Source organism: Dendroctonus ponderosae, unplaced genomic scaffold (genome assembly GCF_020466585.1).
Source record: "Dendroctonus ponderosae isolate FM_Combo_2020 unplaced genomic scaffold, Dpon_F_20191213v2 Dpon_F_20191213_4, whole genome shotgun sequence".
NCBI lineage: Eukaryota > Metazoa > Arthropoda > Insecta > Coleoptera > Curculionidae > Dendroctonus > Dendroctonus ponderosae.
This window is the reverse complement of record NW_026018611.1, coordinates 14,778,686-14,792,122: the sequence shown is the minus strand read 5'-3', so window position 1 is coordinate 14,792,122 and position 13,437 is coordinate 14,778,686. Positions and strand designations below refer to the sequence as shown.

The 13,437-nt window shown below is 37.4% G+C and overlaps 3 protein-coding genes across 3 annotated transcripts in view; 1 reads left to right on the top strand and 2 right to left on the bottom strand.

Moving 5' to 3' along the window:
• Positions 1 to 1,170, bottom strand: part of LOC109535547 (cAMP and cAMP-inhibited cGMP 3',5'-cyclic phosphodiesterase 10A) — a 28,878-nt gene extending 27,708 nt beyond the window's left edge. Inside the window, exons 1-2 of the mRNA XM_048665491.1 lie at positions 780 to 1,170; positions 488 to 688 (exon numbers count right to left, since the gene is read on the bottom strand). Of these exons, the coding sequence (XP_048521448.1) occupies positions 488 to 688; positions 780 to 1,068 (490 nt within the window). The 5' untranslated portion in view covers positions 1,069 to 1,170. The remainder of the gene's footprint in view (positions 1 to 487; positions 689 to 779) is intronic.
• A 5,666-nt stretch (positions 1,171 to 6,836) lies between these two features.
• LOC109535540 (neuferricin) lies at positions 6,837 to 9,895 on the bottom strand. Its single transcript, XM_019901455.2, has 3 exons — positions 9,530 to 9,895; positions 9,151 to 9,478; positions 6,837 to 7,024 (listed from the first exon to the last, which is right to left on the bottom strand). Exons 1-3 carry the CDS (start codon positions 9,759 to 9,761, stop codon positions 6,853 to 6,855), a joined length of 732 nt encoding a protein of 243 aa, XP_019757014.1. The 5' UTR covers positions 9,762 to 9,895; the 3' UTR covers positions 6,837 to 6,852.
• Positions 9,896 to 10,931: 1,036 nt separating this feature from the next.
• The window catches only part of LOC125504113 (isocitrate dehydrogenase [NADP] cytoplasmic-like), an 11,474-nt gene continuing 8,968 nt past the window's right edge, over positions 10,932 to 13,437 (top strand). Inside the window, exon 1 of the mRNA XM_048665492.1 lies at positions 10,932 to 11,270. Coding sequence (XP_048521449.1) covers positions 11,109 to 11,270 — 162 coding nt within the window. The 5' untranslated portion in view covers positions 10,932 to 11,108. The remainder of the gene's footprint in view (positions 11,271 to 13,437) is intronic.

The following is a 13,437-nucleotide window of genomic DNA, read 5'->3' as shown; positions in this document are numbered from 1 at the left end:
GGCTTCGTCCATATGTAAGTAATTACGAAAATCGTCAGGATCATTGCGTTATTAAATTCGTCTGAGACAAAAAATTCACATTAAGCAACCATGGTTTACACTATTTCTTTTTAGTTTTCAAGTTCATCTTTTTTTTAATTACACACACTGCAGCCGTTGCAAGAATTAACTCTTCGTCCAAAGGTTCCATCTTGTCGGCAACAACACAAGTTTGGGTGCTCCTCCTTCACATCTGTGTAAAACGAACTGAACGTGTAAACGCCAGATTTTCGTTCAGTTCATTTGCACAGATCTCAATCGTTCAGATGGCTTTAACGTCTAAATGGGCTTTTTAGATCAATTTTGAGACCTCAACTCTACATTTTTTCTACCACGAGTTTGGGTAGGTAGTATATATACCTTTCAAGTGCTACCGTCTCGTATAAAAAGTACTTTTAAATAACTTATATATCGAACAAAATCTATGCTATTTTGTCATTCGTCTAACCTTGATATCCCAATCCACTTGGAAATCTGTCATCGCATAAAATATCGTCTACCAGTACGAATTCTTTTTTATAGGCTACATAAGTTGCTACAGTACTGCCCTTTTGAATTTTCCAATTAACTTTGTGTCTTTCGTCGGTGACATTTTTCGGCACCTGATAAATCTCCTCAGAAGCTGAGTCAACCATGTACAAAGTAACACCTAAAATATGTTTAACAAACAAATTCTTATAATCAGTTCTTACGGATAACGCTCCAATTCGATTTCGGTACTTTAAATTCAAACAATTTACCATTTGCCTTTGTAACGACTTTTAAAACGTCTGCAGTTTCTTGCAATACAGATGCTAAATCCACGCTATCTGATAAAAAAGAAGACAAATCCTGCATCAACACGCTGGGTTTATTATGGAGATAGAAACTAAATTTTTGACTTTCTTCCTTGCTTTTTTCCAAAGCTCCTTTACTCTTACGCACAATTTTTACGTAGGGCGCGATTACTCTTCTAGTAGCCTTGTCTTTTGTGTCCAGAGCCATTTGATCGTTAAATGTGTTTTTCTTTTTGCTATGCTGCGACGTCATATTGGTTTTGTATAAATTATGAACTAAATATTTAACGTCACGTTGTTATTTTGCGTCAATAAACTTATTTCATTCAGGTGTCTAAATATGTACATGTGCTTTGCTTGTTATTAATTCAAATATGAGGTATATAGGAATTTTGCCTAAGCTACTGTTTGTGGCAAATGATACATGATTTGATAGCTAATAAACTTTTATTCTGTGAAACTAGTTTAAACTGCCACCAATTTTTCGTGTGTAAAATATGGGGGTAAAGCAATGAATGCCCAATTCAACAGTAAATATACGCAGAGTAATTCAAAGTTGGCGTCATTTGTCTAACGGCATTCCTTTAAAGAGTTACTGACGCATACTTGGACAATTCATAGTAATTTCCTTAACATGCAGGTGTAAGGTTGCAAGAAAGACTGTCAGTCTCGAATTAGTTGAACATTTCTGCCGTCCTGGGCCACCCTTTCTCACGTAAGAACGCGAGCAGCTCAGTCGATTGAAAGGAAAATTGCTAGCGTGGTGCCAGTCAAAGACATTAATAGATTCATTTTCGTCCAATTCGATTTAATTATTTTTCATCTTCTCTTCTTCCCTAAGTGCCTGCTCCTCTTAGAATATTGGTAATCATTAACTCGATATGTATTTTGTAGACCGCTTTTGCAAAGAGACTTGTAGTCTCACCATATCACTGTCGCAGATTCCTTAGCCACGATATTCTTGGACGCCCGGGTCATCTTTTGCCTTCGATCTTTCCTTCTATTATTAATTTGAGAAATCCGTATTTTTTGTTGAGATTGCGTTCAAAATATTCCAACTTTTGTTTTTTAAGTGTGAGCTTGACTTCGATTTATTTTGACATTCTCGCGAGCACATCCACATTACTCACTATCCATCAAGGATTTCTTCAACATCAGTCGATACACCCACATTTCGAAACTCTCCAATTTGTAACGGTTAAAAATGAAATTTAACCAGTGGTTCACCTGTCTGCTAACCCGTTGTTCAAATGTATGTAGTAATAAGTTATACTTGTAATAAGCTATTGTTGTCAACCGATTTTCATTTGTAATTTGGATTTAGTAAGCATGTTTGCCAGATTAGGTTAGTAATATTTCGGGGATTATTTGAAATTTGATGTTTGGATATTTGTATCTCTCTCCCAAACATCAGCAGTCTTTATCATGGTTTTGTCTGGCAACGTGGTGGTTGCCCCGCCTTCATGGACCACCGTTAGTGATGGGAAGGGACGAGGAATGGACCTAGCAGGGTCACCCAGCGAAGGGCAATGAAGTACCAACGATAGTATCAACCGGAATCAAGTACGAGAAATTGCCGAAGAGAGTCGATCACCGTCACCTTGACCACCGAGTCCTCCATATTCTGCTGTGTGGTAGACCTTGCCCGCTACTTGAACATTCGTTTGGGGCCATCAGCCGCCTCCTGGTTCCCGACTGGGGATATTGTGTCACGGAAATTGTGGATTGGATAGCCAGGGACGGTCTGGATGAGATGTCCAGAGGACGGTCTGAACCTAGCACGTAGGCATCGACAGCACGTGGTAGCGACTTCGTAGCCTCGCTGGTGTTTGGGGTGAGTATTGCTACTGGTTGTACATTATTAATTTTGTAACACCATCGAATGTCGCCGCCACTGGATAACATTCACGACATAGATGACAGCGGCGTCAAGAAGCAGTTCATCCTGGCGAGCTACCGAGACGCACACGTACAATTCCACCGAGATACCAAATCCGCCTTCAGCTTGTAACTTTCACCCCAACTTCTTGTAAGATAGCAATACATTGTTAAAGTGAGTGCCTACGCTTAATTTCCCTTAAGTAGTGCCTCTGAACCCATAAAGTGGAGTGAAACAATCCGAGGGTAAACCCACAACCCAACCTCGACAATTTGTATTTTCTGGAAATTTTCATTTAATTAGGCAATTAAGGTAGAGTATAGATCAAACGGTTAGCAGACGGTAGTTTGTGGTCGACAAACCACGTTTTCTTGTTCGTTATTGAGCTCACCATTTTCCTTTTTTTTTATATCATCATTCAAGTCAGTTTATGTACTATCACGGTAAAAGAATTGAGTAGGTATTTCGGCAGCATTCCATCGCTGAGTGTTCTAGCTTTGCTGCGAAAGCTAGTGGCGCTCGAACGAACTCACCCTTCGGGCTTTGCACACGACCGCCCGATATACCCGCTCAAGGGAAACCCTTTTTTTCTCTCTCTCTATTAAATTGTCATTTAAATCATTGTCTTAATTAAATAGTCTTCATTAAAGGTTGATTTTTATTCTTTTGTTCTGTCTGAAATTTGTCGTGTTGCAGCTTCTTTCACAGAATGTTCACCAATCTCAAATATGCCGATTTTTATTAGTTATGGGGGAATGCCTCAGTAACATAGCAGAAGCTGTAAGAACTTACACCAACAAAGGGCTAGATACACTGGACGATTGGTTCCAGGAAAATAGTGGACGACCAATAGATGTTTGATTTCCAGGCACAGATGAACAAGTATTGGAAATCATTGTTGCAGAGCCTTCCAGGATTATACGGAGAGTTGCACAACAACTAACACTTTCTCAGGCAACTAATCACCGGATAATTACCAAGGAAGGGCAAAATTCATATCATGTACGTAATATATACAGGACACAAAGAACACCTCTTGTGAGATGTATAAATCGGTTTTATAACCTTTAAAATTTGTCGTGTTGCAAGCTTTTCACGCATTCAATTCTATAATAGAGAATACTGAAAACGTAACAACGCAATACTCGAGTGCGAACTGAGAGTGACAGACTTCGCCAACACAACACGGACTTGTCCTGTTCAACTCGGGCACGGACCTCCTGCATAGCATTTCAGTTTTCCTTGACCTGGCATCCAAGGTATTTGCATGACCGAACACGTTCGATTTGTTTGCCCTGTACCTGCAGAATTGCGTTATTTTTCCTTAATTTAACTAAGGTGCCAGCTAAGCCGCTGCAAGAGTCAAAACCTTTAATCCACTATTAATTACGGATTTTAAAGTATTTCTTTTCGGTCGATGCCACTTATACATATCCTCAAGCCTCAATCCGAACATCGTCGTTTGAATTGGGGTTTTCATACTCTGTAATACAGACATTTTTGCACCGCCATCAACTGCATCCTTTTGATTTCAAAAGACTGCAAAATTTTCACCCGGATGATTTTCCTCACAGGGAAAACGTTTGTAAAAATTTAATTAATAAAAAACAAGAGCAAAACATATTTTACCATATATTATTTACAATTTATATATTTACAAAGTAAACATGTTTTGTTTGGTCGAGAAGTGTAATACTTTTTATATGATAAACATTTAAATGGTGCCAAAAAATTGAAAATTCTGCTTTTTTCTCTCGTTTTTCAAAGAAAAATAGTTTTTCTTAAAACTGCGCCTTGCTAGTTACGCGCTCATGGTATCAGATGGTGGAGACGAGCGCGCAACAAGTGAGTTGCCCATACAAAATTGACAAATTTATTCAACGGGCGACGGGGAAACCGCGGACCATACCTGTGGCTTGCCAGATCTTCAGACCTTACTTTCAGATTACAGATTAGATTTTTATGTGTGGGGCCGGATAAAACATTTAGTTGATTTTTCAGCAGTTCAAAACGTGGACAATTTGATACTCACGATCATAGAGACTTTTGACAGTCTCGATATCAATTAAATCAGACGTGCTACGCAATCTGTTAAAAGTAGATTAACAGAATGTTTGAATCAAGGGTTGAACTTGTATTTGTCTATTAATAATAACTTATTACTCTTTCTCGTTAATAATATTAGTTTCTGTTGTTGTTTTTTGTCAATTTATTGTAACAACACTCTTTTGTTTTCATTGCATCCCTGACAAGCCAAACAAATATATATTAAACTGAGATTTAAAATTTTTTTTTTTTAACTCAGTAGCGAATCAACTTAGGTATAGGAAATGCTAACAGTTTGTAGGTGCCATTTAAGAAACTAACATTTCACAAATTGTACACCAACGTCGGAGTTGCGATTAGTAATGGGGAATTGCCACAGTAACATAGCAGAAGCTGTTAGAACTTCCACCAGCAAAGGGGTAGATACACTAGACGACTGGCTCCAGGAATTCAAGCAGAGAGTGGACAATCTTAGGCCTTTCAGGAGAATGTGGAGCATTGCACAACTGACTCTTTTCCAGGCACCGGATAATTGTCGCGATAACTTCCTCGAGGAAGGGATACATTCCTACCATGTATGTAAGATACAGATTACACTAGAACACATTAAATTTCTGACCTTCCGAACACCGGGACAAATTGAGAAGAAGTTAATTAACCGAATATTTTTTGACGATGTTGGTTTGTGCCGCGCATAGACACTCTGCCCTTCAAATTGGTTCTTTTTATAATTTATTTGGTCTATCCCCTAGCCAGTTCTGGTGAAGTGGTTCATTGAAAATCTGCTATCAATTACTGCGGTGTTATAAAATTTCAGTTTGCCAAGTGTTTGTTTTGATTGGAAGCTGTTTTTTAAACTAGTGTTCTTTTTAGAATATCTGCAGTAATGTTAATACTACGCTTTCTTTGGTCTCAGATTTGACATGATTTATTAGTCTGGATAATTTTACCGGTTACATACTACCCCAATCAGCGACTAGATCGTACATCTAGCCAGTGACTCCAAACCCTTTCCTCACCTCCGAGGTGGTGTTTGGCCTAGCACCGCGGTCATTTCTGTTCTATTGTGCCATCGTATTTTACTTCCTCATTTTCCCTATGTATTCAATGACTTCCAGAAGAATCTTAAGGGGGGTAAGCATGACATGGGATGGTAGTCGTCCCTATCTGCAGCTCGTCGATTTTCCCAAGCAGGTGCCTCTTTATGAGTTCTCCCTGCTAAGGAGGCAAGTTCTTCTCGGGATATCCGACCGCCGCTATGGCCATCTTAATCCCGGAAACCGCATCCCTGTACGACTTTGTCGTATCGTGTCTTTCCTTTACGGAAGTTTCCACACACAGCCATGGGTGTGCTGCCATCCGACCGTTGTCGCTTTTGGGTCTCTATCGTGGCAGCTTTTTAGGGGTGTGCTGGTTCCCCTGAGTGTCTACCACACTTTCTGTAGTATTAGTGTGCTAATTCTTACTGGTGGTTTCTCCGCCTGGCGGCCACCGAGAGTTTTTTACCACTCTTCGGTACTTTGCCAGCTGCGGAGCCCGACGGTTCTTTTGAGGAACTCCCTCGGTATTTTGTGCTGGTATGATGGTGGTGGCGTTTACCTCCCCATTATTCCCACGAGCAGCTGGGGAGGGGTTAAGTCCACCCACACAGAGCCCCGCGTGTATGTATAAGGCTGATACAATAAGGTGCACCTGTTGTCTCAAGGTTAGTCTTTTGGCTCGGCTTCCCCACAGCCTTGCATCTCTAAGCGCGCACTATACCGTGAGAATTGAGAGGTGTTATCGGCGATCCGGCCCGTAAAACCAAGATCTCCGCGCCCCCAATATAGTATCTATCCCGAGGCCGTAGCCACGAGCTGGTCCGAGAGTCGTTGCACTGCAGGCTTTTTGCGGATTGTGCAACGAGCTGGTCCGCGGCAACGGCTTTCGATCCAGATTCGCGGGTTTTATTCCACGAACTTCACTTTTGGCCGCCGCTAACCGGTCAGATGTATCGGACCGGCCTTCCCCTTATCCGCCACCCGGTTACGCGCCCGATGGATAGCTCAACTTTCACGGGATGGCATTCTTTAAACTAACTTTCAATAAACACGTGATGTAATAAAATACATTTTATTTATCAGTCTGTATGTAGCAGCTTTCAGAATTTTTATCACAACCAGGATATTCCTTAATAGTACCTAATTTCTCATTTTCCTCATGAATGCACGCACATCTAAATATATTGCTTCCAACCGTATAGTACTGCCTTGGCTTTCCTATCCACTTCCTTTCAATTCCCCCACTAAAATAAAATGTAAGTATTTATCTAATATACCTACTACAGTACTTTTTATGTTAAGCAGACAAGACGGAAAACAAAAGCATCAAATTTGGCCCAAATAATATGGGGACAGAAGGCGCTACTGGCGAAAAGTACCGTTGACATGTCTGTTAATACTATTTTTGTGTACTAATATGAAGAGAATACTATTTTTTCCTTAATTAATTCACGGGGCAAAASCCCACATATAGACATATAAGGCAATAAGAAGAGCGCATTTTGGWGATTATGACTACGRTGATAAATGTTGCTTTTGATCAATTTTTTGTTTGTTTCGTGAAKTTGAAACAAATACAATAACTATTWYAGGCACGTTAGTGGTAAGCAGTGTGRATTTCGAGCMGGCGAGGWTAACAAAGTGTTGWSTTTTTTAGTTAATTTAAAAAAGTAAGTACYTTTCGCACMAAAGCTTTWTTWAAAACTTTGTTTGATTCAGATTTAAAATATTCAAATTTGGYGSCTTTTTGATAGAGGAACGGTTYCCGAATGTTTGAATGAAYGAAAGGCAGRTTTAGCGCCGGTYGCTCACGCAGCCGCCCAAAAAGGACACRAAACACGSGGAAATARCGKCGGATTCGTGCGCGGTGTGTCTGCCTGACAAGACTGAAAAACCCCTTTTTTCTAATAATATTGTAAGCMACCTCGGTGATTGGCGGGAATGGCAACAYTGRTGGTCGGCACCAGAACAGGAGTGGCAATACCGCTCAAACTCCCATCAAGACTATACACCTGGAAATCGCCACAGGACAATGATCAACACATTGTCCGTAATCAAATARATTAMATCACAATTGAACGTAGGYTTAGAAACTCTACCAGCAAGGGTACAACAATGCCAGGTGCCCATATCGCATCAGATYACAGTCCAGTATGTTGCCCAGCCCAGCAGCCCTAAAAGAAAGAACTTCAGGAAGACGTTGGACCCACAACTATTAAAAAACGMAGAGACCAGATCACTGTACGAAGACCATCTCAATAAAGAACTAGAAASTATTAGAAACTCAAACGACACTAACAAGTACTGGCTTGAAGTTAAACGAGCCTTTAAAACCACGAATGAAAAATTCCTCCTAAAGACAAAAGCAACAACTAAGAATGAGTGGTCGACCAGATATTCTAGAGTTAATGGAAGATCGATGACAATGTRAAACCAGAACGACCGCAAGGGGTATAGAGCTCTTCAAAGAAGAATACGGAATGACATTAGAGCGTCAAAAGAGAATTGGCTACATGAAAAATGCYAAGAGGCTGAAGATCTGAACAGACTTGGAGATAGTGTTCATGTTCAGAAAAAAGTCAAAGAGATAGCTGGGCTATACAATAATAGACCGTTGGGTTTCATAAAAAATGAGCACAGCGAAATAGTGACAGAAGCCGAAGAACTGCTGCAAATCTGGAGAGAATATACAATCAGTCTCTTCAATGACGACAGGCCAGGGAATCCCACAACAGAAATATCCACAAACATGATTTAACAACCAAAAAAAAATTAGTTGCTTTTATCCACCAAATAAAAAGTTCTGGTAGTTTTTGTACCACGACACTCAAGAATTCACCACTTGTTCAAAACGGATGAGCTCGATTGTTTCATCAAAATATGAGTCTCACATAAGAACAAATTCACAGCGAGATTCGCCAAAATACATCGTACCATTCTCCCGATATTTCAAAAAAGAACTTTGACCAGAAGAAAAGAAATTTTTTTTAAGAACTTTGACCATCAATAGCAGGGGAGCCAGACATTTTTTGTTAATAAAAGTTAGGTCAGATAGATTTATTTTGATGCAAGGAATATCGTAGAATCCGTTTGATCATGTGCTTACGGGACACCCTGTAGAACAATCCCTTAGCTACACTAATAATTTGCCAAATGAGCATTAAACTACTTCAAAATATCGGCTATTGGCAAAATTCAAGATACATCGGCAAGATTTGATATCTTCGAAATAAATAATTTTTCTTGCAAAACGCTTCGAATTCCCATGAATAAAATTTTTCTGCTTTTTTCGAAGAATAAATTGTTCTGGAGTTACACGTCTCATTTTATCTCTGATATTGAACAAGAAGTCGAATAAGTGATAGCTGACCTTTTGTCTGAGCACCAAACTCGCGTACCCCTATCGGCATCCCATTCGATATTGCAAGGGGGAAATGTTTGCCTATCAATCTGTAAACTTTGCTCTTCGTCTTGTGATTCCTGCATGCGTTTATTCATTTGATGTAAATAAGCAGTAGGTTCTCCGAATTTGTCATAATAACGGCCAATAAGATTTCCAATTTGTTGATACTCTCTGTTATAGAATTTCATCCAGTCGCTCAACGATTTCAGCTCCTTGTTGCTCAAACCCCCAATATCGTCGCTGGCATCCTCTTCTTTAAACTTCCCAGTTACAAAGTTTCGCGAAGCGTCCTTTCCTACAACTTACCAGTTAGCCACAAGGAAATTGAGCGTAACACGTATCTTACCGACAAAAACGTGATATTGTTGACCTTTTGCATAGTGCTTCGCACCTTTGGTCACATTAAAAACTGTACCTAATAGGGCCACATATAAAAACGGCTGCTCAACTCCATTAAAAGTGGCTAATTCACTAGTTGTAAAAAGGTTGGTCTTAACAGTGACCGCATCAAAAACACCTGAGAAATGTAAAGCTAATAGAAGAGCCAAAAAGCCTAAGAAAACGAGTATTTTAAACATATTGCAATTATTTTTATTCCCACTTAAAACCACGTTAAAGTACGTGTATACCGTTGTGGTTTAAGTGCAAGTACCCATTGTATTATCATGTTATTCAAAATATTATTTATGTTGTCTTAGCCTTAATTTTCTTCTTTTATGAAGTACTTTTAACACTTTAGAAATGTGGTGCGTTTGGCAACATCGCGTTGCTATGCATTGTAAATCGCCTGTGAGTGTGTGAGTTGTTATATATAAGCTGTTATACATAAGCTGTGTTATTACTTTAGAGTAGTCGTTACTAATAGTTGCTAAGATGTTATATGGTAATTAATTAAATCAATTTGTTACTTTGACTACTGTTCCAAACTTTCTCAAGAGCCACTATTTACCAATTTGATTCAGTTCGTAAATTTTAGTATCAAAAGTCACATATATGTTTCTCTTTTTATATTGTATCTACATTCCGTTTTCATTAAAATTAAGGCATCATGCTGCAACTAAATTGAAAGAAAAAGTTTCAATTTTGCTAAAGGTTTGAAAAATGTATGGAATTATGCCATAATTAAAGCACGAAATTTAAAAATACGCGAGTTTTATGAGGACCAATGTATAGAATTTTAATTGAGTAGGTAATTACAATTTACATCTGTTTGTAGTATACAATACAAGTTGTTCGATTTAAATTGAGCAAATTATTACCGTTCACAACGTGCAATTGTTAGAACACCATTTACAGACACTCCGTATGTTCTGGTACATTTTTAAATAATTTATCAAAAAACAGCATCTATTGGTAACAACAAATATGGATAACTTAAGCGTTAAAAAATATAATTTTTTGCAAAGAACCAAATAGGTACTTTTCTCAGAAACCATATGTTTTTACCAAGAACAGCTTCTATGGCACTCATATTATTTTTCGGCATAGACACTAATGCAGAATGATATGCAGCTAATTTCGTCAAGACACAACTCTTGGTTGAGTCTAAGTCTAGTAATTGGGATACTTTACATAAAATTATATTCGCGACAAATAAAATAATTTAGCTAGAAGCGTAGTGTCAAGCATTCAGTAAAATCCAGTGATGTGCAACAGAACTATTAACATTAAATCACACATCACAATAATATTATAAAGTAATATACATTATGTATATGCATAACATACGTGAACAAAGCAGAAGAATCGCACTGTCAAAATCAGCTGTTCTCGAAAGGTCAATGGTCAACATCTAGTGATAAAGCAAATATTTACCTGTTATTGTAAAGGAAAATATTTAGTTCGTGACTTAACGTGAACGGGGTAGAACGTATATTCGTTTTTAAGTTACAAGTTTAGTGTTTTTTGAATAATTTTGCGTAAAAATGCCGAAAATACGAGCTGGTACAGTTGTTGACCTGCTGGGGGATGAAATGACCCGCATTATATGGGACGCAATAAAAGAAAAACTTATCTTGCCTTTCTTGGACATTGACTTGAAGGTCTTCGATTTGGGTATTGAAAACAGGGATAAAACAAATGATCAGGTGCGCTAAATTATTGTTTAATGCTCAAACAATCTAATAAACATCAGCTTGAAATTTTATTGAAATTGCTTCTCCGTAACGGTATTTATGAGTACTTATTAATTTTTTTCCATGAAACCCGATCGGTTTGAGCGGAAAATTCCTGAACTTTGCTCATGATTAGCCTATGAATACATTTATTACATATATATAATACATATGTACTTATTAATTGAGCCTGCGCTTAATAAAAATGAAACTGAAACATAATTTTAAGTTTTTGAAATATGTACCTAGTCCTATGAGATTTATAAACATCAAATCCATGCTATTATCAAAACCATTCAATTGTGGAGATACGCCTACCAGTTAACAATAGATTCATTATTTAACAATCTGCAAATCAACTATACTTACGAGTGAGTATATCTCGCTAAACCTATATATCGTTTAAGTATATGTATTTAAATCCCGAAACTTTTCAGTTTTCTGCACTATGTTTCAGTTCAAGTGTTTATGTAACTGAAAATGTCCGCCCCTAGAAACGTTTCAACGAAACGTTACTCAAACGTTTCAAGTTAATGTTATCGAAACGTTGCGCTAAACGTTATTTAAACGTCGCAAATAAATATTTTGAAACATTATGCAGGGTGTATCTTTCAATTCAATTTTAATTAATGGTACATTTTGGCCCTAGAAGCAGGACAATCAGGTTAATTTTTCTTTTGACCAAAAACTATCTCATAACTAGTAGGTACTGCTGCATACTAGCAGGTATTGCTGCAGACTATTTTCCTATGTTTTCAGTTTCTGAGTTTTAGGCCACATTTGTGGCCCAAATCCATCCTATCTTCGGGGGTTAATAAGCGGATTTGTTTTTCCTAAAGAAAATAAACCTGATAGTCCTGCTTCGAGGACTAAAATATACCTACCCCAAAATAAATTAAAAAATATTCAATTTAAGGTAACATATTTGTACTCCTCAAAGAATCACTGTAGTTTCGTGATTTTATAACGTTTTCATAAAAAAATTTACAAAACAAGCAACTTGATTGGAAATGTTTTAAATTTACAATTATCCCAAATGGTATGTATACAGGGTGTTGTATGGAAAATGCGTTAGGAAATTTTCGAGAGTTATTCAATATGCTAAAATAATGATAGTAAGTCATATAACGAATATTCGAAATCTGAATATTTACCGAGTTCCAGCTTATCAAACTTTGTTTTTCACTTTTGAGCTATTCTGAAAATTTCTTCGCGGATTAACTTGAAAATCGGTACACAGTTTAGCTTAGTAATCTCTGACTTTCTGATCAAAAATTGTTTCTCCACTGTGAAACTAGATGGAACTTTACCTGTAATACAACTTTAATTTTCTGCTTGTTATTTTGGTCACGCCAAATATCGCAAAAACGAATACTTATGCCATTTTAAACATTAGAAAATACTAAAAACATTATTTTTTTTAAAGAAGCATTTAAAATCACGACTCGAAAGCCCTCCTCGTTTAGGAGCAAATCGACCATAAAGTTTTTATTACTTCAACCCAGTGGTCATGTATTTAATTGGAATCGCAAAATATCAAGTCGTCTGGTTGTAAAAATTGTCAAATATTACACATTTTGAGAATTGCAAATAAAACTATTTTATTTTTTTTGAGGGCAAACTAGTGGTCGTAGGAAAAAACAATAAGAGATAAAAAGGTAGGTAAATAATTTGTAGTAATTAAAAAAATTATGCTGATAAGAGTTTAAGTGCATTCAAAAAAGTTCTGAACAAAACAAACGTAGATGTTCCACATTTCTACCCTGTATAAAAGTAAGCAGAATCACAAAACACTACCATAGAATGGCATTCAATTAGATTATCATGTATACCAAAATTGAAGTTTACATGTTTAACTGTTTTAAAGAAACACAACAAAAACTAATATTTTCCGCCATTTTGGAAGTCAAATATCTCAACAATGAAACCTCAAATTGAAAAAATTCTCAGGAAATTCCCCTTCTAAAATGACTAGAAGAACACGATTTAAAATTTTTTAACATATTTACGGAACACTCTGTATATAGCTTGTTCCGTAAACATCTGTAATGGCATTTTTTCTTAAACAATTGACACATATCAAGATATTAACAAAACTAGGGTTACTTAAACTCGAAATTGGAAGGCCAATCCAACCATG